This window comes from Crocodylus porosus, unplaced genomic scaffold, assembly GCF_001723895.1.
Source record: "Crocodylus porosus isolate Cpor-Errol unplaced genomic scaffold, CroPor_comp1, whole genome shotgun sequence".
In the NCBI taxonomy this organism is placed as follows: Eukaryota; Metazoa; Chordata; order Crocodylia; family Crocodylidae; genus Crocodylus; species Crocodylus porosus.
The window spans coordinates 11,871,209-11,892,010 of NW_017728928.1; the positions used below are offsets into that span (position 1 = coordinate 11,871,209).

At 43.7% G+C, this 20,802-nt stretch overlaps 1 protein-coding gene across 2 annotated transcripts in view; it reads right to left on the bottom strand.

Moving 5' to 3' along the window:
• Positions 1-4,181: 4,181 nt before the first annotated feature.
• The window catches only part of GRB2 (growth factor receptor bound protein 2), a 59,196-nt gene continuing 42,575 nt past the window's right edge, over positions 4,182-20,802 (bottom strand). For both annotated transcript variants that reach the window (XM_019542543.1, XM_019542544.1), the window contains exons 2-5: positions 19,199-19,296; positions 10,966-11,088; positions 8,489-8,657; positions 4,182-6,459 (exon numbers count right to left, since the gene is read on the bottom strand). In XM_019542543.1, the coding sequence (XP_019398088.1) occupies positions 6,274-6,459; positions 8,489-8,657; positions 10,966-11,088; positions 19,199-19,296 (576 nt within the window). In that variant the 3' untranslated portion in view covers positions 4,182-6,273. The remainder of the gene's footprint in view (positions 6,460-8,488; positions 8,658-10,965; positions 11,089-19,198; positions 19,297-20,802) is intronic.

Here is a 20,802-nt window from a genome sequence, read left to right on the forward strand (position 1 = left end):
CCCGCCACACAGCGGCGCCCAGTGCGCAGGCGCATGACGGCTGGGGCGGGAGAGGCGCGAGGGCTGCTGGGAAATGTAGTCCTGCGTCCTTTCTTAAAAGGGAAGCGTGGGGGTGGGAAGAGGGGAAGCCTTGGAGCGGCTGCAGCGCTGGCATCTGAGCGCTGGCCTGCACCTGGGTACCAGGAGCCCGCACAACCCCCAGCTTAGATGCAGCAGAGCAGGCTCTGAGGACAATTTGGGGGGGAGGCTGCAGGGAGCCCAGGTCTGAGCTGAACATTGAGGACAGGCATGGAGACCTGGCCCTGCACAGGGAAGGGCCACCCAGCACTGTACTGAAACCAGCGGTTCTCCACTGGGGTGAGAGGGGAGCCCTAGGGTGTCACCAGGTCCTTTGGAGGGTGCAGCAGATAAGCAAAATGCAAGGAGAAAGGCAGATAAGCTAAATAGGTAAGAGTCTGGCTCAGGCTCATCCCTGCCCCTCTGTCAGGAGAGACCCATTGTAATATACACATTTGTTTTTGGAAGGAGGGGTCACACACGGTTCATAAAAAGTCCAGTGAGGTTGAGAACCAGTGGGTCAGACACTGTGCAAGCTCCTCCCAGCCTCTCAGCAGCATGCAAAATGGAAAACAGTTTTCCAGAGCCAGCAGCCCCTGGCAAAGTCATTTTGAATGAGCTCTCCCTTGCTGCTTGCACCAGAGGTGCCAGCATCACCCTGCATGGGCATACCTCCCCCAAGCTCCCAAGAAGGAAGTGAGTGCAGCTGATACACAGATTCAAGATCAGCGGGTTCAGGGTTTCTACTAGAAAGGTTTGAAAGGGGAAATGGTAGCACTGCAGCATGAACATCCCACGGCTAACACCACTCTGTCCCATGGGTGTGAAGTAGGTAGGAAGAAGAAAGGGGTAAAAATGCAGACACAGTACCAGCTACGTTCTTCCCCCACCTCCCCCATCTCATACCTAGGCTCTCCCAGGGCCTCTGATCCTATGTATTTGCATTTTCAGAGACCTGCATTTTTCATACTGGCTTCCCTTCCACCCAGGAGAGCACCCAAAGCAACACACTCCCCAAGTCTGAAGAAGGGTGTTTGTACCTGAACGCTTGTAAAGAAAATTTTTTTCCAGCTATTTAGTTGGTCTAATAAAAGATACCACATTTACCCAAAAACCCTCACCTGCCAGTTCACTGAGGTTACATTCACTGCAAGTATCACTCCATCCCTCTTCACCACAGGCTTCAATATCAGCAAGGTTGCTGTTTTAATCTATTCCGGGAGGTTTCATCACATGATGTGATGACACTTATGACTACATCAGGAAGGCAAAAGCACATTACTATTACATTTTTAAAACCCACTGGACAACTCAGTATAAATCAGATTCAACATCTAATATTCTTTTTAATGAATGCCCCAACATTCATCTCCCAGGTGACTCTCAGGAGTCTCCTGGAGATTCCTCTCCGATTCCTAGAGACTCCAGGGCAATCCTAAATACCAGACATCTTTGTCAATATTTCAGTTACCTCCAAGCTGCCATAGAAGAGCATGTATGTACAAGTGGAGGGCAGGGGAGAGAAAAAGCCCACATCCCACACTGCATCTTGGGTTCTGCAGCAGGTAAAAGGGAACCTACACCTACACCCACACAGCTCTGCGTTGAAGGTGACTGTTGGAACGAGCTGTGGCTGTAACCTACCGCGTCCTCAATGCTCACCACCACAAAAGGAGGAGTGGTTACTCTGCAAGGCCTGGGGTTGTGTTTTAGACCACAGACTGATTTCAGCTACCAGCTATTTTGACAGTGCACTTTCAATCAGCCAATATAATACTGCAAAACCTCCAATTTGTAAACCTGGCATTCACAGGCTTTGAGCTTATTTAGAACACAGCATGCTCCCAAAGATCATCACATGAACCTCAAAGCATAGAAACTTGGGAATATACTAGTAGAAGCCCAAAAGTACACCTTCCCCTTTTTTAGAAAGACAGGAATCTTGGCTAATGTGAGCTAGTCCAGGTGACAAGTAGATTAGCTAAGTCTTCTGTGTTAGACCAGGTGTGACAAAGGAACTATGTTGGCAACATTTGCAAATATTAAAATATTTCTCACCAAAGCCTTTGAGATGGAGAAATGCCAGCAGAGGGTTAAAATAACTTTGTCCAGGGCCATTTAGGAGTCCATAGCAGAGCTAGACCAAGACTCACAAGAACTGTTGAATGCTAGTACTGCATATAAGTCTCTCCTCTTGTGATGTACATTCAAACCCTGCTGATCATGAACACCTGTTCACACTAAGAATTTAACATGGTGTACTACTTACGCTAGTGAATCATTGACTATTCATGCTGGTTTGGCAGTGACTGTTCAGCTACATCTGTCATTTACCTCCTGAAATATCCAACTCATTAGAGCTGTTTGTTACATTCCTATTAAAAATATGAAATGAAATGTTGAAGTTAAGACTCTGGTGCTTGACACTGATTTTCCATTTGAAACATGAATTCTAAAGGTAATGGTTTCATGCACAAGCTGGGAATTACTTCAAGGAGCCCCAAAAATGTAAATATTTCTCATTTTAAACAGCCATCAGCTGCATTTTTAATATGCACACTATTATGTACCTTTGTTCGGTGCCTACACTCCTGTTTAACCAATATTTACATAAAGCCCCAGTACCTCAAGCTCTGCTTGGTTGCTGTGGTGCCAGTGAAGATAAAAAGATCATTAACAATCCATTTATGTATACATTGGCAGATAAACAGCACTGAAAATGTGTGTCATCTTCCTTTCGAATGCTGTTCCTTTGCCAAAATCAGGTAAGGTAACAATCAGACGAGTAAAAATTTAATTCCCAGGGGATTGGGGTGGGGGGTGATACCTATCCTCAAATGACATTTACATTGACAGAAGAAGAGTATTTGTGTACATGCGATGATCCTTATGGCCACAGAAATTGGACCTTCTAAGTAATCTGCTTCTTGAAGAGATTATCTATCACAACTAAGAACTAAGACATTAAAACACAGGCAACAGATGTCTTGTCCTCTACAAACAATAAAGAAGTTAAGAGAAACCTCCAATACAAGATCAAGACATCAAGACCATTCAGAGATTAAAGCAACATAATCCCAGTTATAGCATTATGAAAAGCCCAAGTAAACCCACAAGACAAATCATTGCAAGTTTGTTTTTAATGCTGGCCAGCACAGATGGTGCAGAGAAAAAAAAAACAATGAAGAAATTTCCACTGGATAACTTAAATACAGCTACAGATATAACTATAAGGCTCCAGGGCAGACGTGCTGACAATATTCTTAACCAAGTACACGCATTTTCCAGGACTGTTCAAAGCAGCTTGTGTGTCAGTCAGCCTTTCATGATCATGCTGTAAATCCCATTGTGGAATTTGTGACAATCTGTACAAAGCAATGGGACTGAGAAGCAGCTGCACAGTTGACATTTGATCCAAAACGGACTTTCAAGGAATATTTCTACTGTTACATTAATAGCACTTATTTGCATCCCCAGACAATACATTCTGATCATTGTCAGATGACCAACAAACACCTGCTGCCCTGTGAATTACATTCAGTTGTAGGCCAGGACATGGCAGGGGGAAGCAAGGGAAAAGCTCATTGATAATTTATTAGAAATAAGGCTGCTGTTTTTATGCAACACAGATGTCAGTTTTCACCCTCTCTCCCCACTGTGCTTCAGTGGGACAGAACTACGGTGGGATCATCAGAAGCTTTGGCATATCCTATACATCTTCCATAACTCTTCACTAGTTCAAGCTTACCTGGGAAAGTTGAGGGAAATTTTTGAGAAAAAAAAAGGATGTGGTGTAGGATGCACTGAAAACCATTTAAGCACCATCCAACTCTTCAAATGGTTGACATTTGATTTTCAGTGCCCACAAGCAGCAGACAGGATCTTTTCTCTTAATCTGGAGGGCTGTGCACACCAAATCATGCTTCTCTATTTCTCATGCTTGAAAGAAGGAAAAAGATTCAGTCAATTTTTCCTGGGACTTGCCCTCGTTTCCTGGGACTCCAGGCGTTTCAAGCCAGTTTGGCTACTGAGATAAATCCGTCTCCTCCACTGAGTCAGCACTTTATAAAGTAGTTTGACCAGCTGATGTAGCACTTATTTAAACAGAAATAACAGACAGATGCTCAAGTGAAGAATTCACTGTATATTTATTATTCACAGTTAATTACTATCTACCAAATGCTGCTGCAGAGTTAAAGGATTAAAGTACATAGGCCTTTTATTTAAACATTGATTCTTTTTTAATATATATACACACACAAGACATATGTCTGCAAGGCTGCATGATATACACCAATTCCAAAATAAGGAAACAATCAAATGGTCCAGGTGTAGAATGCCATAGATTCCTTTTCCAATCACTTTAGAAAGGAGGAAAAAGTGAATGACAGCTAGCAAGGAGTGGGGAGAAATTAATACTCTACAGGGTAGTTCTCTCTTTCATCTGCTGGAGAATTAAAGTGTAAGGCAGAGTCCATCTCAGGAAGAAAATGTTTGTAACACTTAGTACAAAAAGGCACCCGCCAACAAAGGAACTTCTCCACTTGAGCAAGGTGGGAGATCTCCGTTGCAGTTTTTGGGTTCGTTGTTGGGGTAAAGGGGTTCAGTCGCATGGCCACCAAAAAGGAACAGCGTAACTGAAGATTGGCACAAAAAGCTCCAGAGTTTGATTCCTCTCTTTTTTGTCCAAATCAAACTGCTCTGGCAGAGGAGCAAATGGCCTTAACAAAATGCCATCATGGTGGAGAAGAGGGGACACTGTCACCGCACAGCCTGCTGTGAAATGGGAGTGAAGACGACAGAACTGGCTTCTTAAAAACAGTTTAACACTGGCATGAGGAAGAAGGGGTAGAGAGAAACAGGAGAGCAGCAATGCAAACTTCCTCTTTCAAGAGCAAGACATGACTGCAAATATTTCCTACCTAGCCCAAAAAGGAGCCAGACTGATTACGTGATTCACGTATGAACATTCACTAAAAGCTTAAAAGTGTTTTCAAGCGCTAGTTCTTGAGGTTTCTTTGCATTATAAAGCTTCCTGTCAAAAGGAATGTACATTTCATAGGATCTCTCAGGACTAGTCTCTTCCATAATAGTAATCTGGTGCTACTTCTCTCATCTCCGCCCCAAAATATTTTTTGCTCATTCCCATCAACCATAATGGAACGAGTGCCTCCCCCATCTCCTGAGGCTCTTGGCTGCAACTCCCCACCCTGAGCAGCCTAGGCTGCTTCCTACAACACTGTCTGCCTTGTATTTTCCCTTGGAATAAGGAAAGTCACACGGTAAGACATTAAAATTAAAGCTCCATCCTTGTCTGTGGATGTTTTTATATTCATTGATATAGACTACCCACCCCTTCACTCCCTTTCCCCTAAAAATAATTATTTACACAGAAGCAGGAACAAAAAAAACTTCTCTGAAAAGCTCTGGACTGTCCTTTTAACTTAAGGAAAGAAAATAAAGGAAAAGGCACTATGGAAAACAGTTACAGAATGTGCTCGATAATACACCTTTAAGAAAAAAACCCAAAAAGCTGTCACCACATGAGAGAACAGACTTCGGTTGTAGTTTGAAGTTTCTCAAAAGCAGCTCCGCAACTTTAAAAGAAACCTCGTCTCCTCCAGTCTGAAGCTGCTGAGCTTCAGAGGGAAGAGGGTCTAAAGGGGGGAGGGGGGGGGAAACAAAAACACTTAGTCTTCCCCAGACTGAAGGAGCTGACCGTTGAAGGCAAAAAAGCAGAGACTGGCTGATTTTTTTTTGTTGTGTTTTTTGTTTTGTTTTTTTACAAGGCAGGACAGTGGATTTGGCTCTTCTCTCTTCTCCCTCCAGGTCAAATGAAGACTGTGTGCAGAGAGAAAATACCAGCAGAGTTTCTCCCTTTTCCTTTATCAGCATGGCTAGGACTTTACATGGCATTAAAACTTCATGCACTGATGGACAGAGGATAGGGGAAAAGGAAGAGTGAAAAGGGGGTAAACCCAGGAGCAGCTGAGAAAAATCTGTTAATTTTTTTTTTTAATTTAAAGATAAGTTTTGGCGTGTAAGTTGCTCTCCCTCCCACCCCCAAAGTTCCATAGCGAGTGAAGGAGGATCACCTCATGGTACTAGGTGACTCAGCTTTACCGCCCTGTGACACTAGATCACCGGCTGCAGTTAGATTCTGTATGTGTATTTACTGTTTCTCCGATTTCTTTAAATAATCTCTAATATTTATCTCTAGATGTTCCGGTTCACTGGGGTCACGTAGTTGCGCGGAAACATGCCTGTCTGTCCATGGCATGCTCCCTTCCACCAGTTGGGATCAGAGTTGTCAAGGACCTGGATAAAGTCTCCCCGGCGGAAGCCCAGCTCACCTTCCTCCTGGGGGTCGAAATCGAAAAGGGCCTGAACATATGTAGGTTGCTGCATGGAAAAAAAAGAAAACAAAGGTGAGGGTAAAAAAAAAAGCACAAGTTCCCTGGCTACCTCAGCATTACAGACTAGGTCTCAGCCCTGCATCAGAGTTCAGGGTCTGCCAGCAAATAGCTGGGCTGTTTCAGTTCTCTGCGCATCATCACCATCTTCAGTTGGTGAATTTAGAATACAGACTTTGAAAATGGTCAAACAGAGCAGATTAAAACAGCTATAAGAAAGATCTTGGGTGTCTTTATTCTAAAAGTCCCACTGGGTTCATATATTTATCAGGTGGCCATACTTTAAGGGCTACTGGAGTCCCAATACAGACACTTTCACTTCTGCATCAGTGTGACTTTGGTTCTTCTCCTTTGCATCCCAAAGCTTCGCCTCTCTTCTCCCTCAGTTTGCATCTCAGGGCACATATATGAAGGCCGGATGCCTGCTCTGACATGCGCTAATTAGCATGCATCAGAGCAGACTCGATTAATCAAGTCTGCCAGAGCATGCTAACTAGCACCCTTGGCTAATTAGCACACTCCAGCTGTCTCGGCATTACTTGTATTCAGTGTCCCCACACTTTAAATGGCAGCAGAAGCACTTTAATTAAAGCCTGTCAAACAAGCTTTAGTTAAAGTGCCCCCTCTGCCGTTTTGAATTGTGGGACACTGAATACACGAGGACACTGCTGGCGCTTTAATTAGGGTGCCTCCTGAGAGTCACTCTAACTAAAGCACCCCACCCCCACCATGGAGCACATGTAAAGATGTCCTCAGAGTTTGCAAAGCTGATCAATATTGATGAGCCCAGCCGTCACCATGAAGCTACGGTTTCCCCTAAAGAGGGATGCACTAGGACCTTACTGAGGTTTTAAAATATTTCTTTGATGTTCTCTAACTGTAGTTCAATTCACTGTGAGGTTCTGTTGGACAGAATATGAAAAAATTCAGCGGACAGTTTTACCTACTGTATTTGTGGAAACTAAAAGCACATTCTGCAGCTAAAATTAAGACACCAGGAAGGTTAAATTTTCAGTTGTATTTCTTTTAAATTTCTCTGCTAATTTAGCACTTGTCTGGCAGCCCTGAAAAACTGGTGTCCTGTTATCCATTGGTAAGTATAGCAGAGGCAAATAAGTAGTGTAGCATAAGCTCCCACCACCTTCTATGTCGTCATGGCTGAAGAAACCATATCTAACAGCAAGATTATCTTTCTGCTAAGGCAAAAATGCCACATAATGACCTGATCTGATTATTTCAGTTTGCTTTTCAAATACTGTAGCATACAGCTCACCCAAGAGCCATTAAGCAGTAACTTTCAATCACTAACAACATGGGATGGATTCAAACCAGCATCCCAGAGAAACTTCATATACCATTATTCTTAAACATCCAGTCCCTCAGCTACATGGCTTGAGAAGAAAGGGAGGCAGTGTACAAGTGAGAACCCGATTCTGCCTAAAAATATAGGAAAAACAGTAAAGAAATCTCCTTGAAACATGTGGAGAAGGAAAGGCCTATTTCAGGGGTCCCCAACTTTCAATGACCAACAGGCAGTGCTGTGGGCAACATTACACTTTCCTTGTCAACTTCAGTTTTGGACTTTGGATTTTCCTTTGGCTGTGAACAATATTAAAGGATCTTGTGGGCAGCATGCTGCCCCCAAGCTGGATGTTGGGGCCCACTGGTTAAAGACATGATTAAAGCCATGTTTTATTCATGGAGCTTACCAGAAAGCCTTAGACAGAGATCATCCAGGGTCAACCTTAAAAACGGACCATGATATCAGGAAGTCATAGGGACACACGGGTGCTTACCAGTGATAGAAAGCTCTTCCAAAAAAAGAGGGGCACAGGAACAGAATCTATTTCTCTTTACAGGGACTGTCTGCAGGATCCAAGGGTCAGAACCATATAATGAAGTAACTAATCTTTTTCTCTCTGTAGAACAAGTTGAAAGGCCCAGCAGCCCTTTCTACTCTAGGCTCCTGACAGCTCCCCATTTAGGTTGAGGGCAATGCTCCTATCCTTCCACCTTACCTGTGGCACCTGCTCAATGTCTCTGAGGAATATCTGCTGATTTCTGGAGACAGAGGTGGATCTGTGATAGTCTACCAGCTCGTTCAGAGAATTGAACTTCACCACCCAGAGGAAATACTTGCCAGCCCCATCTCTAAGCACCTTGAAATGCTGCACATCATTTCCAAACCTGGAGGGGGAGAAAAAAGAATGAGCATACACGATCACATTGCATTTCCCTTCCTAGGGGGACAGAAATGAAAAAAAGAAACATAGAAAGATACTTCTTAGCATAAGGAGGATAGTTTCTTTGTTAATGACTGCAAGATCCTTATACTGAAGAGTATACAGAGTAACCCACTACCGCCTATAAAGCTAAAAGTTGGGGGGGAAGCAACTAGGAAGATACACTGTCCAGGTAAAAATGGACTGTAGATCGGTTCAGTGTCCGAGGTACGTTTTGAAAGAAAAACAAGCTCATCAAGCCTGGTCTCAAGCATCTTGGAATTTTAGACATTTACATTCAAAATACGGGGTAATTTGATCATATATTCCAAAGATATGGTGCTCAGTACAAATGAACTTTAATACTAAATTTCAGCTTTCCTATGCTGCCATTCCATACGGCAAGAGAGCTGGGATGTGAGTGGGCATCCCTTAGCACATGTATGTATTTGGGAAGAGCAGGTGGGGTGTTTGGGAGAGGGTGTAGGCCAGGACCCCATGTGGTGCACCAGGGCACTTTAATGGTCTGTGGCGAGTAGCTAATTTCTTTTGAAGTGATAACTCAAGAGCTACAGTGTGTTTTCTGGAGGTGCCTGTTTCTAGCTGAATTACCCCCGACTAAAAGCAGAGCAACTACTAATACTGTCTCGATCGGTTTGATGTCCCAACTACTGGGTTACAAAGCCATTCTGCCACTGCATTCTGGCTGGAAACTCACAAAAAATCTTTAAGGTGGAGCTAAAACTGATACCCTGACACACCACGGTGCTTTATGCCTCCTCTCCCTTTGGAGCATAAAGATTCAAAATCCGCAATTCAAATATCACGAGGCGAGCACTCCGGTAAGATCTGTCCAAAAAAAAATGTCTATGCAATTCAATGAAATTTGGAAATACACAGTTATGGTGCTATTGCCTCTACACAACTGCAACTTTTGCCCCATTTTAAGCACTTTATTCAAGGTGTGAAGAGGCCAACTAGTTTTCGCCTTCAATAAAAACTGTTCCTTTTTGCAGCCATTTTGTTCTAATGGAAGTGGAGACATGAATGGGCTACTGCAGGGTGGTACCTGGAGACAGCGTTACAATGTTTTGCCTCCATAATCCCAAACATTGGAAAGACAAACTAATGGCTATTTGGTATTAGCACAGTTCATCATTACCAGCTAGTACACTACTATTCCAAAAAGCAAGCATCAAATATGTATGCTTAATGCTTCGATTCTTTCCTCAGCCTGAGAAAGTTTCTTTCTATTTCAGATGCTGCAGAGGAGGTTAATAAACCCATTTACTGTATAATCTGAAAGCTTTGAAAGAGGTTAAAAAAAATGTGAAAGAAAAAAAAAAATCAATCACAAATCTGAGAAAATTACCAGGAGGTGGCCACACTGAGCCATCAGGCAGGCAGCAGTGGGTTAGTGGACCCCAGCATTTAAGACAAATATGTAGTAGTTTGTAAAGAAATAAGTTTTCTGGAATGAAGGTCCCCCTTTTTCTTTTGTTTCTGGTCATTCATATAACCCTTGATCTTTGCTAATCCATCAGATTGTGCCCAAAAACAAATATACAGGCATGGAAAATTCAACACTCTCCAGCAACCTCAGGTGGATAAACAGGATGCAATGCTTAGGTTCTAAAGAAGGTATTGCTCAAAACTGTTGGATGAGGGGAGCCTGCCAGTAGGTGGAGAGAAAGAAGGAAATTAACTGCAAGGAGGAAGGGAGATCTTTTAAGCACATAAACCATACACAGGCAAGTCAAACTGTCAGATAGTTTTACAGTGCTGTCCCAGGGCTCAAGCAGCTGGTGTGGGACTATATTAATTATCACATGTCAACCACCACCCAGTGACAACTGCTTTGTTAAGACAGCACCTCTGGGTATTACTGTAATTACAATATTAAGTAATAACTCCCAGCAAAACCAGATCCATTCCTAGAATGGAGTTTAGGCCTGTGCCAACAAGGAAGGAAGGAATGGCCACTTATGACTCCTGTCATGGTAGTCCAATCCAATAGATGCCCAGTTTAGTGTGAACTCACTAAACTTGTTGCCACCAACTCAGTTTTAGTGAAACATCAGCTCAATAATGTAACACCCGACAGGCCACAACACATACGTTTTCTTACTAACATGCATCTGCATCACTAATAAATGAAAGAACAGAGTTGTTGGGCATTCAAGACAAAGGGGCAGTTGTGAAAGACAAGGACAGAACCCAAATGAGTATGGAATGACCTCTTTGCATGCTGGTTGCTTCAGGGCATTACTCACTTGACTGAGAGCGAGAAGTCCCCAGGAGCGCTCTCACTCTCCCTGATGAGAAAGGCACCGTCATGTCTCTGTTTCCCCAACATCTCCTCAGCCTTTGCTCTAGGGATCTTCCCAAAAAACCATCTGTGGGAGAAAAAAAAGAGAGAAATTACACACTGGCCCTTTCCCATGAAAGGTGCATAACTGGACATTTACCCAAAGACAAAGCAATTTCAACAGAAGTAGTAATGGACTGAACTGCACCCTGATACTGCTCCACAGAACCTTTGCTGTGTTAGACTTGTTATTTTGGTCCAAATCCCTTTATGCTGTGAATAAATACCACTGCGACTCCATCAGAAGGACACTGAATTAGCCTCATTAGGATCACTTGCCATGTTTCTAAATTAAATCCCTCCAAAACTCAGCATTTACAGTAAGAACAAAAAGAGAAGCTACTGAAGGGAAATGAGCAGCACTTCACCCCTATGGAGGAAGGTGAATACAGGCAGTCCTCGGACTTGCAACACAATTGGTTCCTGAAAACAGCATCTTAAGTTGAAACGTTGCAACTCAGAACCAATTTTCTCATAAGAAAATGTTTTAAGTCGGGGATTGGTTCCTGAACCAAGGCCCGATACCCTATTTTCACCAAAAATACCCCAGAATTTTGTACTCAAATCAATCACAGATGAGTAATAAAGCTACATTATTAATGTATTTATATTGTAAATAGCAATCATATTGATTTGGACAGACTTCTTTCAGGTGTCTTTGCTGGACTTCTTCAAGGGTTCTTGGCTGGAGTCTTCTCAGGAGTCCTGGCTGCAGGTTTTTCTGGAATATAGTCTGCTTTCTTAAAGAAAGTGTCCAAGGAAGTTTGTTCCATCCAAGGAAGGCTGTTCTCCAGGGAGACAGGCGACACAGCAAGCTTGTTTGCTGGCATGGCATCACATTGGATCAAGAGTTGTAAAGTTGAAACCAACGTCAGAAAGTTGAAACACAGTACCGATTTATAAACGTAACTCAACACCTTGCAAGTCAAGGACTGCCTGTACATTCATCTGTTTTCCCAGCCTCTCTTTACTATTCTAGTAGAGAAATCACATTTACAGAAATGTAGATTAAAGTCTACTTTCCAGTTTGGTTTAACCTTTCAGTACAGATGTGATTTAATTATATCCTCAAAAATCACTGTAGCCTTAAACAAACTAAAGCCTGTAGAATGGTTCAGGACAAAATTGTTAATTATGCCCATGACAAAGTAGACTAAATGGCTAGTCCAAGAAAGGAACAAGTCATAGTGAAAATCTTCCTCTACAGTTCATGGGGTAGAGGCCTGTGTTTCTGCAACAGAAGACATAAAAGAGTTCCCTCCTGCGCAGGTTGCAGACACAAACTTTAATCAGTGACTATAAAACAGGGGTGGGCAAAATATGGTCTGCAGAGGACTTTGTCTGGCTTATGGTGGGTCCTTGGTCCTGCGTGGCCCAGGCATCGTTTGGCCCATGGTGCCAAACTGGTATGCAGAGGGGCTGGGGTGACTGCGACTGGACTCCATTTCTAGGCAACCCAGGTGATGGTAGCTCCTTCTAGCTGCTGCTGCTGTCCCCAACCGCATGGAAACTGGTAGGAACCCGCACGCACAGTCCCGGCCCTGGTCTGGCTTGCCTCATGCCTGCTCTAGATCTGCCCTGACCAGAAAGAATCAGTTCCAGACCAGCTGGAATCTGTGCCCACAGCCCCGGCCCCAGGCCACCCTGCGTCCACTCTGGACTGGCCCGCTTACAATGAAAGTGGTGGCAGCACTGGTGGCCAGGCAGAAGCTGCTGCTGGGTGAGAGGGAAAAGCAGGCACCTCTTCCTTACCACTGCTGGGACCTTCTTGCTGCAACTGCCCAGAACCTGCGCCTGGGCTGCCCTGCAGCTCCCCACCACCAGTATAGCCTCCGGGCTGCTCACTGGGGCAGCAATGGCGGTAGGGAGGAGCTGCAGGGCTGCCCAGGGGTAGGCTCTAGGCAGCCACAGCAAGAGGGGCTAGGCAGAGGCAAGGGAAGGTGGCTGTTTTTCCCCTGCACCCAGCAGCAGCTTCTGCCCAGCTGCCATCACTGCTCATCGTGGATGGGCCGGTTTGGAAAAGGCGTGGGGAGAACCAGGGTCAGGGCTGTCCGCATGGGTCCCAGCTAGTCCGTTCCAGCCTGGGCAAGTCCAGAGCAGGCATGGGGTGGGCTGTGTGTTCAGCTGCTGCTGGGTGCTGGTGGCAGCAGCAGTGGCAGGGAGGAGACGCAGGGCACATAGGCTCCAGGCCTGGTGAGCTGTTGGCAAAGTGGGGGGGGAAGAAGTATGCTGACTGGCCTGCAAAAGCTCCCCAAAATTGCCTGTGTGGCCCATGGCCCAAATAATCGCCATCCCCTCCTATAAAGCAAACTGCTGGTGCATGGCTGGTTATTATGGAAAAACTGCGCCCCAGTGACCGAAGGTGATCAGTAAGCAGTTATTTATATAGGCTCCTTTATTACCTGCACCTTCTAAACCATCCATTAGCTCTGTACTGATTTGCAAAGTTTTGGAAGATGTTATACTTGAGTGAGAAAATCAATTCCATAATTTTTAACAGATAATACAAATGGCTACTACCATTCCAGTGGAACTTGGAGGGAACTAAGATTCCTTCTGTCATTACACAGAGACAGACTTCAACCACAAGTTTCTTTAAATGGTTGCTCTTCACACAACAGCTGTGATCAGTTGGGGAAAAAAACAAGAGCTTTTCACAATTTTTTAGGGCCCTGCACCTCTTCTGCATAAATGAAAAATGCATTTTGTGCCAAAGCACAATTTCCCTCCTGTTCCAGATTGGACAATTATGCATAATTCATACACGGCTGCAATGAGCAGAGCAACTAGGTTCAGTCAGAAGATGACTAACCTGGTTCATAACAAAGTCATGAACCTACCATATAAAATGCTGACCAGACTAAGGACTTACAGGATTCTAAGGCAGAACCATGCCTAGACCTCCAGATTCAACTCCAAAACAAATGGTTTGAGATATGGGTCATGTACTGTGCTGGGAAAACCAGAACCATTTTCAGAACCAGAGAGAATGACTAAGATGCTTATAGCTGGCCTTGTGATCTGGTTTGAGATGGTACTCACTGCCACAAATCTGTAAAGATGCAGAGTTTAAGGGCCTGCAACAATGAGATCTCCATCAGTGACAGAACTAATTCTGCTCTCCAGGAACAGATGCCATCAACAGTAGAGAAGGGCTTCACTACCCTGTGAGCAGATTGTGCAATAACAGGTATCCCCAGCTCCTCTTTCACCAGCAGCTCAGAGTAACTGTTATAATGCATAGCACGACTAATGGTATCATTTCATCAGTGATGCAAATCCTTGATGTGCTCACAGGGGTATATAACCGTATGTGGCATGTTTGATAAAGCTTTTTGACTACTGAAACCATACAGAGAAAGTTTTAACTCTCCTTCAAGTGGTTCCATTAAATGAAGAGTGCTTTCAGATTAGAAAACACATCCTCATTTCACTCTAGATACATTTTATTAATGTCTTGTGGTTTATTGCATTTTAAAATTTGTTTCACATGTTTCCAAATGGAAAGGACATGCTAATCCTCACTACCATCCTATTTCCAACAGCAAGGCCACTAACACGATTACTTTATTTATGGAAACACGTTGTTAGTTTGCCATTCATTGCACCCACCACTCAGTCAATGTCTTTTTTTTTGAGATTCCTACAGAATTCACTGCAAATGCAGATGGTTTATTTCCTGAAAATAAGCATCATCTTTTTACCTTGGCTGAATACCGCCTAATACAAGTTTTATATTAGGAACTTATTTCCTTAAGTGCCTGCCTACTATTCATTGGTGGTTTTGTGTGATTTAAACAGAACAAAAATCATTCCTGCTCAGGTCAAATTGATTTTCTTCATTATATTAAAATTGACCTGCAGAATAATCATTTTGCATGCATTTTGGGGTTTGTTTTGTTTTTTGGGGGGGAAGGGAGTTGCTGCACATCTGGCTTATATTTTATTTTGTTCCTGATGTTTTGTCTTTATTGTAAGCTGCCCCGAACCTTTCCTGGGAAGAACGGTATAGAAATCAAATGCATCCCTACACGGAAGCATGAAAGATTTTTCTAAAATGTTCTTTCCTACTCATGTTTCTATGAATTAGGAATAATCATAGCTGGTTTGCCAGATCATAACAGACTGATGGTGTGCAGTGGAACATAGGATGGAAAGAGACCTAATAGCACATTAAGTCCTATCTCCTGTAATCGCAAGCAGCCATTTGGAGGTAGGGCTAGATCCAGAAGCCTCCATGAAAATATCAACTTTAGGCCAATGCTACCTTAAATGCTGCGAAGTCACAGAGCAACTTTTACCAAACTTGAGTCCTTTGTCCCAACGACCAAAAGCTATTGTGCACTGCAGCAAGAGCAAAGAAAAAAGAGCCTTGGGCCCTTGCAACAGCAGAGAACATCAGGTGAAAATACTGCAAGTTCCAGCTCCCATTAACTGACATCCAAGTGTGAGGAGCCCTCAAAAACATCTACTATTAATCTACTTTCAAGTGTTTGAATTATAAAGGGAGAAAAAAAATGAGGTCAAAATTCTACTAGTTCTTCAGTTATCCACAGAGTTCCTAGGACAGACAGGACTTTACTTTCTAATGAAGAAACAAGCAGGAGAAACATACAATTTTTTTTAAGGCTTTCATGCATCATAAAGAACTAGAAAGAACATTTGTTTTGCTTTTAAGGAGACTTTGACTGCTCTGGAATATGCACCCAGAGATTAAAACTACTACTATAACTACTATAAACTAAAAATCTTTCCTGCAAGTCAGTTATCGAGCTAGTAGATATCCCAAAGTGACCAAAAATTTAAGACAAAAAGCATGAACAGTTCCCAACAAACTCTTGGGCTGGGAAGTTATAAAACCAGTTGGAGATGAAATGTTGCACTCAGTCCCCTCAGGACTGCAAAAACAAATATTACAGCTGAGGCTGCAAAGCTGAAAGTAGATGTTTAGTGAAACATCAAGTTCACATTGCATTCAAGCTAATTTCTTGCTAGGTTAATTAGCTATTTGGCAGTTCTTTTGGACTGTGCCAGCAATGCCATTTAGCTCGACTACATTTCCTCCATTTAGGATGCTGTGTGGCAAAACAATGGTCCAGTAAAACATGCAAACAGCCCAGTATGCATACATCTATTATGTCTCAAGAGCCTAATACAAACTGCCCCACAGAGCCACCTAATAAAGAAAGCTTTGCCAATGAAATGCAGAGCAGGGCTTGGCCGGAAGTATCCCACTCTCTGCCTACATCTGTTTTACCAGCTGTTGTGCACTGCAGATTAACCCTTTACTACAAAAGATCTCAACTTGGGGCCTGACAGTAGAAATTTCTTACAGGCTTTATTCTGTTAACTTCAAAGCAGGTTGGAAGTTTTTTATCACATGATCTTGAAAAACGAAACACAGTATCTGAAGACTAAACTAAAGGTTGGAAGATTTAAAGCAGCCCTACGACACAGGTCTCAATTTCTGTAGACAGCTCTTGCTTTCCAAATCCTCAACAGTGAAGTAAGCGCTAACTCACTATTATCACAACATGCTTTGAAATGCTAGTTCCAAACAAAAAAATCTCAATTTCTAGCCCTTCTTCACCTGTCCGCTAACTGTTGTTTGTGCAAAACTGGAAAGCTATTTATATCTACAGACCTCCACTACTGATAAGCAACCTCCACTAGAACTTTTGCATAATTTCAAAGGGTTGTTGATACACTGGTTTAGCAATGCCGGGAGCCTTTAGTGTAGATGGGCCATTGGTTGCTGTCAGTAGTTTCAAACGCTTTGGCTAAGTACTAATAGTCAAAAACCCCAAGGCTGAATCAATTCAGTCTTGGCAAGTTAATCTAAGCTGCAGAGCCCAAACTGATGAAAAAGTGAACAGGCATTCACTTTTCATTTGGGAAATGCAGGCACATGTCTGCAGTGGCTCAAGCCAGAAGCCAGGGAGCACCAGAGCACACATCCCAGCCTACCAGCTTCCAGGCTTTTCCCCTCTCCCTGCTCAAGAGAAGGGGGCATGGCCAGACCCAGCCTCAGGCTAGCTGGGGTCTACCTGGGCTGAGGATTGGAGTGGGGAGAAGGTGGCTGCACCTGCCAGGCTGAGGAGGAGGTAGGTTGGTGGGAAAGAGAGGCAGTGGCACTGAATTCACAAACACTTAAAACAAAAATAATCCTCTCTCTGACGTGAGTGTGAATTGAACAGAAGGGAACACAACCCTTAGGAATTCTGATGGCTGTGATCCTGGACTACAAATCCCAGGGGCACTTGGAAGCAGGAAGAGGTGATGACCAACCCTGCAGAATCCTGCTGTTGTGGGTCTGGACTGCAAATCCCAGGGATCTCAGGGGCAACAGGAAGAAGCAAACACACAGCTGATGCTGACTATGTGCTAGAAAGTTGGGCTGAATGGAGCTCGATGGAAGCCTCTGCAAAGCAGCTGCCTTCTGGGAGCAAACACTGATGGGCAGTCCCTCTCAGACTATTTCCTTCCCACCCCCATCACGCCAAGCCCTGCCCCACCTCCCACCCCCTCTGCTCCAACTTAAAGCAGGTAATAGCCTGGCAGTGGCTGCCTCCCTCACCCCCTCCACGTCGTCACTGCTCAGGCTAGGAGCAAAGGGTGGAGGCAAACCTGCTCTCTGGAGCAGACAGCACAGGCCAGCCCAGGGCTGCAAAGAATCCTGGGATGCTGGGAGACACTGATTTAACTTGAAATAGGAAGGGGTCTGGGTCAGAAGTTTCATCAACCAGTTTGACCTAAATCAGTTAAATCTGGTTAACGTAGGATCAGACTTACCTTAAACCAGTTTCAGCCATTTTGAAACTGGTTTACATGCTCTGAACTTCTGGTTCTGTTACAGGTTTAAACCGGTTTCTGAAGACACAAACCAGGTTATGTGCAACTTCTGTCCCTAGCCTTTCAGAGAGATGATCAAGGAAGGGAAAATGACCAATGCTGAACAACCATCAGTAGCCCATGAACATTAAGGGCTCCTAATACTGACCTGAATAAGTATTAACAGTAGGACACCTACTGCAGAAACCATTTTAAACTGTTTGCTTGTCTTTCTGCTGTGCCTCCCAGCTGGACAGATCTGGATTGATCATTAACACAATGTTCCTCCCAACCTTCTAGGTACGGTTAGCAAAAAAGCCTTTGGCTCCTCCATTTTGGAAGTACTGTCCAGGGAAAATCCCTGCAGTGCTCAGTAGTTAAGTTCAACTTCTCTGCTATTTAAGTGTTACAGGTAACTAGCCAATGCCAGTGTCTGCGAGTAACTGCAGTATTGCAGCAGCTGCTGGAAACCCCAATGACAGGTTTTGTTGCGTCTCCCAGAAGACTTCAGAACTGTACTGTGCAGAACTGCTATTTTCTTGTCAAGAACTAATTAACATTTTAGGAATGCTAGGGAGCAGATAAGATGGAGGAAAATCTGAACCAAATGGTTAAAAGCCAAAACCCTGAAACAATATTGTGCTCAGATGCTTGTTCCCGTAAGAAAGGAAGTGTGCTAAGAAGCTACCCAAACTGGGTTCCTGGAAACTGGCAATGAAAGCAGCGCAACTACACCGCTACATTTAGGTTGCAATACTGTACATCTATCTAGCTATAAAACAGGTTAACAGCCACAAGTTTTGGTGAGAAAGTTCAATAAATTCTCACTGTTGCACTGTAACCGTGAATGTATGCAGTGCATATAAATGGCATGTATAGTAATACAAGAGGTAAGGTCCAATTCCCACCATCTAAAAATGTAAGCATCTAATTTTTGACACATTTTCTTATCATAGAGGACTTACACTCCTCAAATACACAGAAAAAAAATACATAGAAAGCTGTGTTAAGGTTTTGCCATTCTTCCTGCTTGCCTGATTTGAAAGCAGTGCGAGCTTCCAGACAATTTTTTAGGAAGACTCCACCAAAACTCCTCTTCCATAGTGCTTGTGCAGTTTTGCCAGCCACAGGAAATGCAGAGCTCTTAGCAGTTATGCAGCAGCTTGCTCCCTCGTATTTTATGAAGTTCATAGGTGATCAAGATTCTGTACTTGACAAAAGTACACAGCAATCCTCCCTGATATTTCAAAGGCACATTTTTATATTAAGGCCAGAGACGGGAAGCAGATTAGTGATGTTCTACTTACGGGTGTGGTTTCATTTCTATGTAGTTCTTGGGAATGAAGCCATCCTTCCCATTGAGTTCTGCCTTGTACCAATTTTGATCGCATTCTTCGTTCAAAACCTGCAGATAACAAAAAAAAAAAAAAAACCCTTAACGTTCAGAAGACTAAAATATTTCATGTTCTCTTCCAAGTGTCAGAACTGACAAAACTTTACTTAAGAAAATGTGCACATATTATATCAGTTTCAAAGACCATTCTGTCAACACAAACTGATTTTAAGCAAGTTAAACCAGCTAATCTTCTCCAGTACCCGAGAGATTTGAGAGCTATGGCAGACAGGCAGATGGAACTAAGTCACCAGAAACTGTAGCAGAAAAAGTCAAAGTATGTACGTTTTACATTTACCCACAACCACTTTTCTAGATCATGTTCGTAGTTTAGATAGAGCGCATTTACTTACTTTCCAAAACCCCAAATGCAAGCTGAGCTCTGAAAGACAAGCTGTACTCTGCTTCTTACCATCAGTAGTAGTCAACTAAGTTCTGAATAATTCTTCTGAGTACAGTGTAAAAACAGGATTCCACCCAATTCTCTTGTACTTGCACAAGTTTTAAGCACTATATTATGGAATTTGGCAGAAATTTCCCTATGATAGTCTGGGTGGGAACCCAAGTATAAAAGACAAGACTGGGAGCTTCAGGGGTTTTTTACCACTCTAAATTAAATCCAGATTATTAAGGGACAGCAATGGTGAATTTTGTTAAATTCCCTGAGAGGCAAGTAGGGCGATATCTTTTATTGGACCACCTATATAGTTAGGATAAAGTTAGACAAGCTTTTGAATGCAAGACATTTCTTGTCAGGTCTCTCTGATCACAGGAATCAGGCATAGCAGATCACAGGCAAAAGGTGCAAACAGAACCCAGATACTAAACAAGGAAACACAGGATCATGAGGTTCAAGGTGAACTTTTCTGAGGATAACTATTTTAAAAACAAGCACAAGAGACAGAAGTCACAAAGGATGAAACTCTGTTAGTGCTGGAACATTAGAGAGCATCAGGGGAAGCATGATTTTTCAGCATACATGCCTTGGCTATATGGCCATTGTTTCGTACAGTGGGCAAGACAAAAGCAACACCTAAGCCAGGTATTCCTAGCTAGAGTGCCACAGCACTATAGTATGCCCCGAGATCCTTTCGAAGGTGCTGCAAGATGCTACATAATGCAGTGCTTATGTTGTGAACCATGTTTGTGCATGCAAGCCAAAAGGGCATGTCCAGATGAGCAGGAATGTGAGTCCCCCTAGGAACAAGCAACAGCAGCATGCCTTGTGCCATGGCTGTGTGTCCCCGGGGAACGCTTGTGCCATGCACGCTCTGGTGTGTGGCAGGTTACCCTGGGCGGGGTAGGGGAGGCTGGGGCTAGCAATAGTGGTGACCCCAGCAGCCTTACCTGGGGTCCTCCAGGAGCTGCAGCCATGGTGCTCCTGCAGCATAAAGCCTGGCCGGCAGCCAGAGTGTGGCTCCCGCCAACCAGGCTCTGGTTTTGGGCCGTGCGCGCTGCTGCCATGTGTGCCACCCCACTTTTTTGGGTGTGGGTTTTTTTGACCCTGGGATCTCCTGG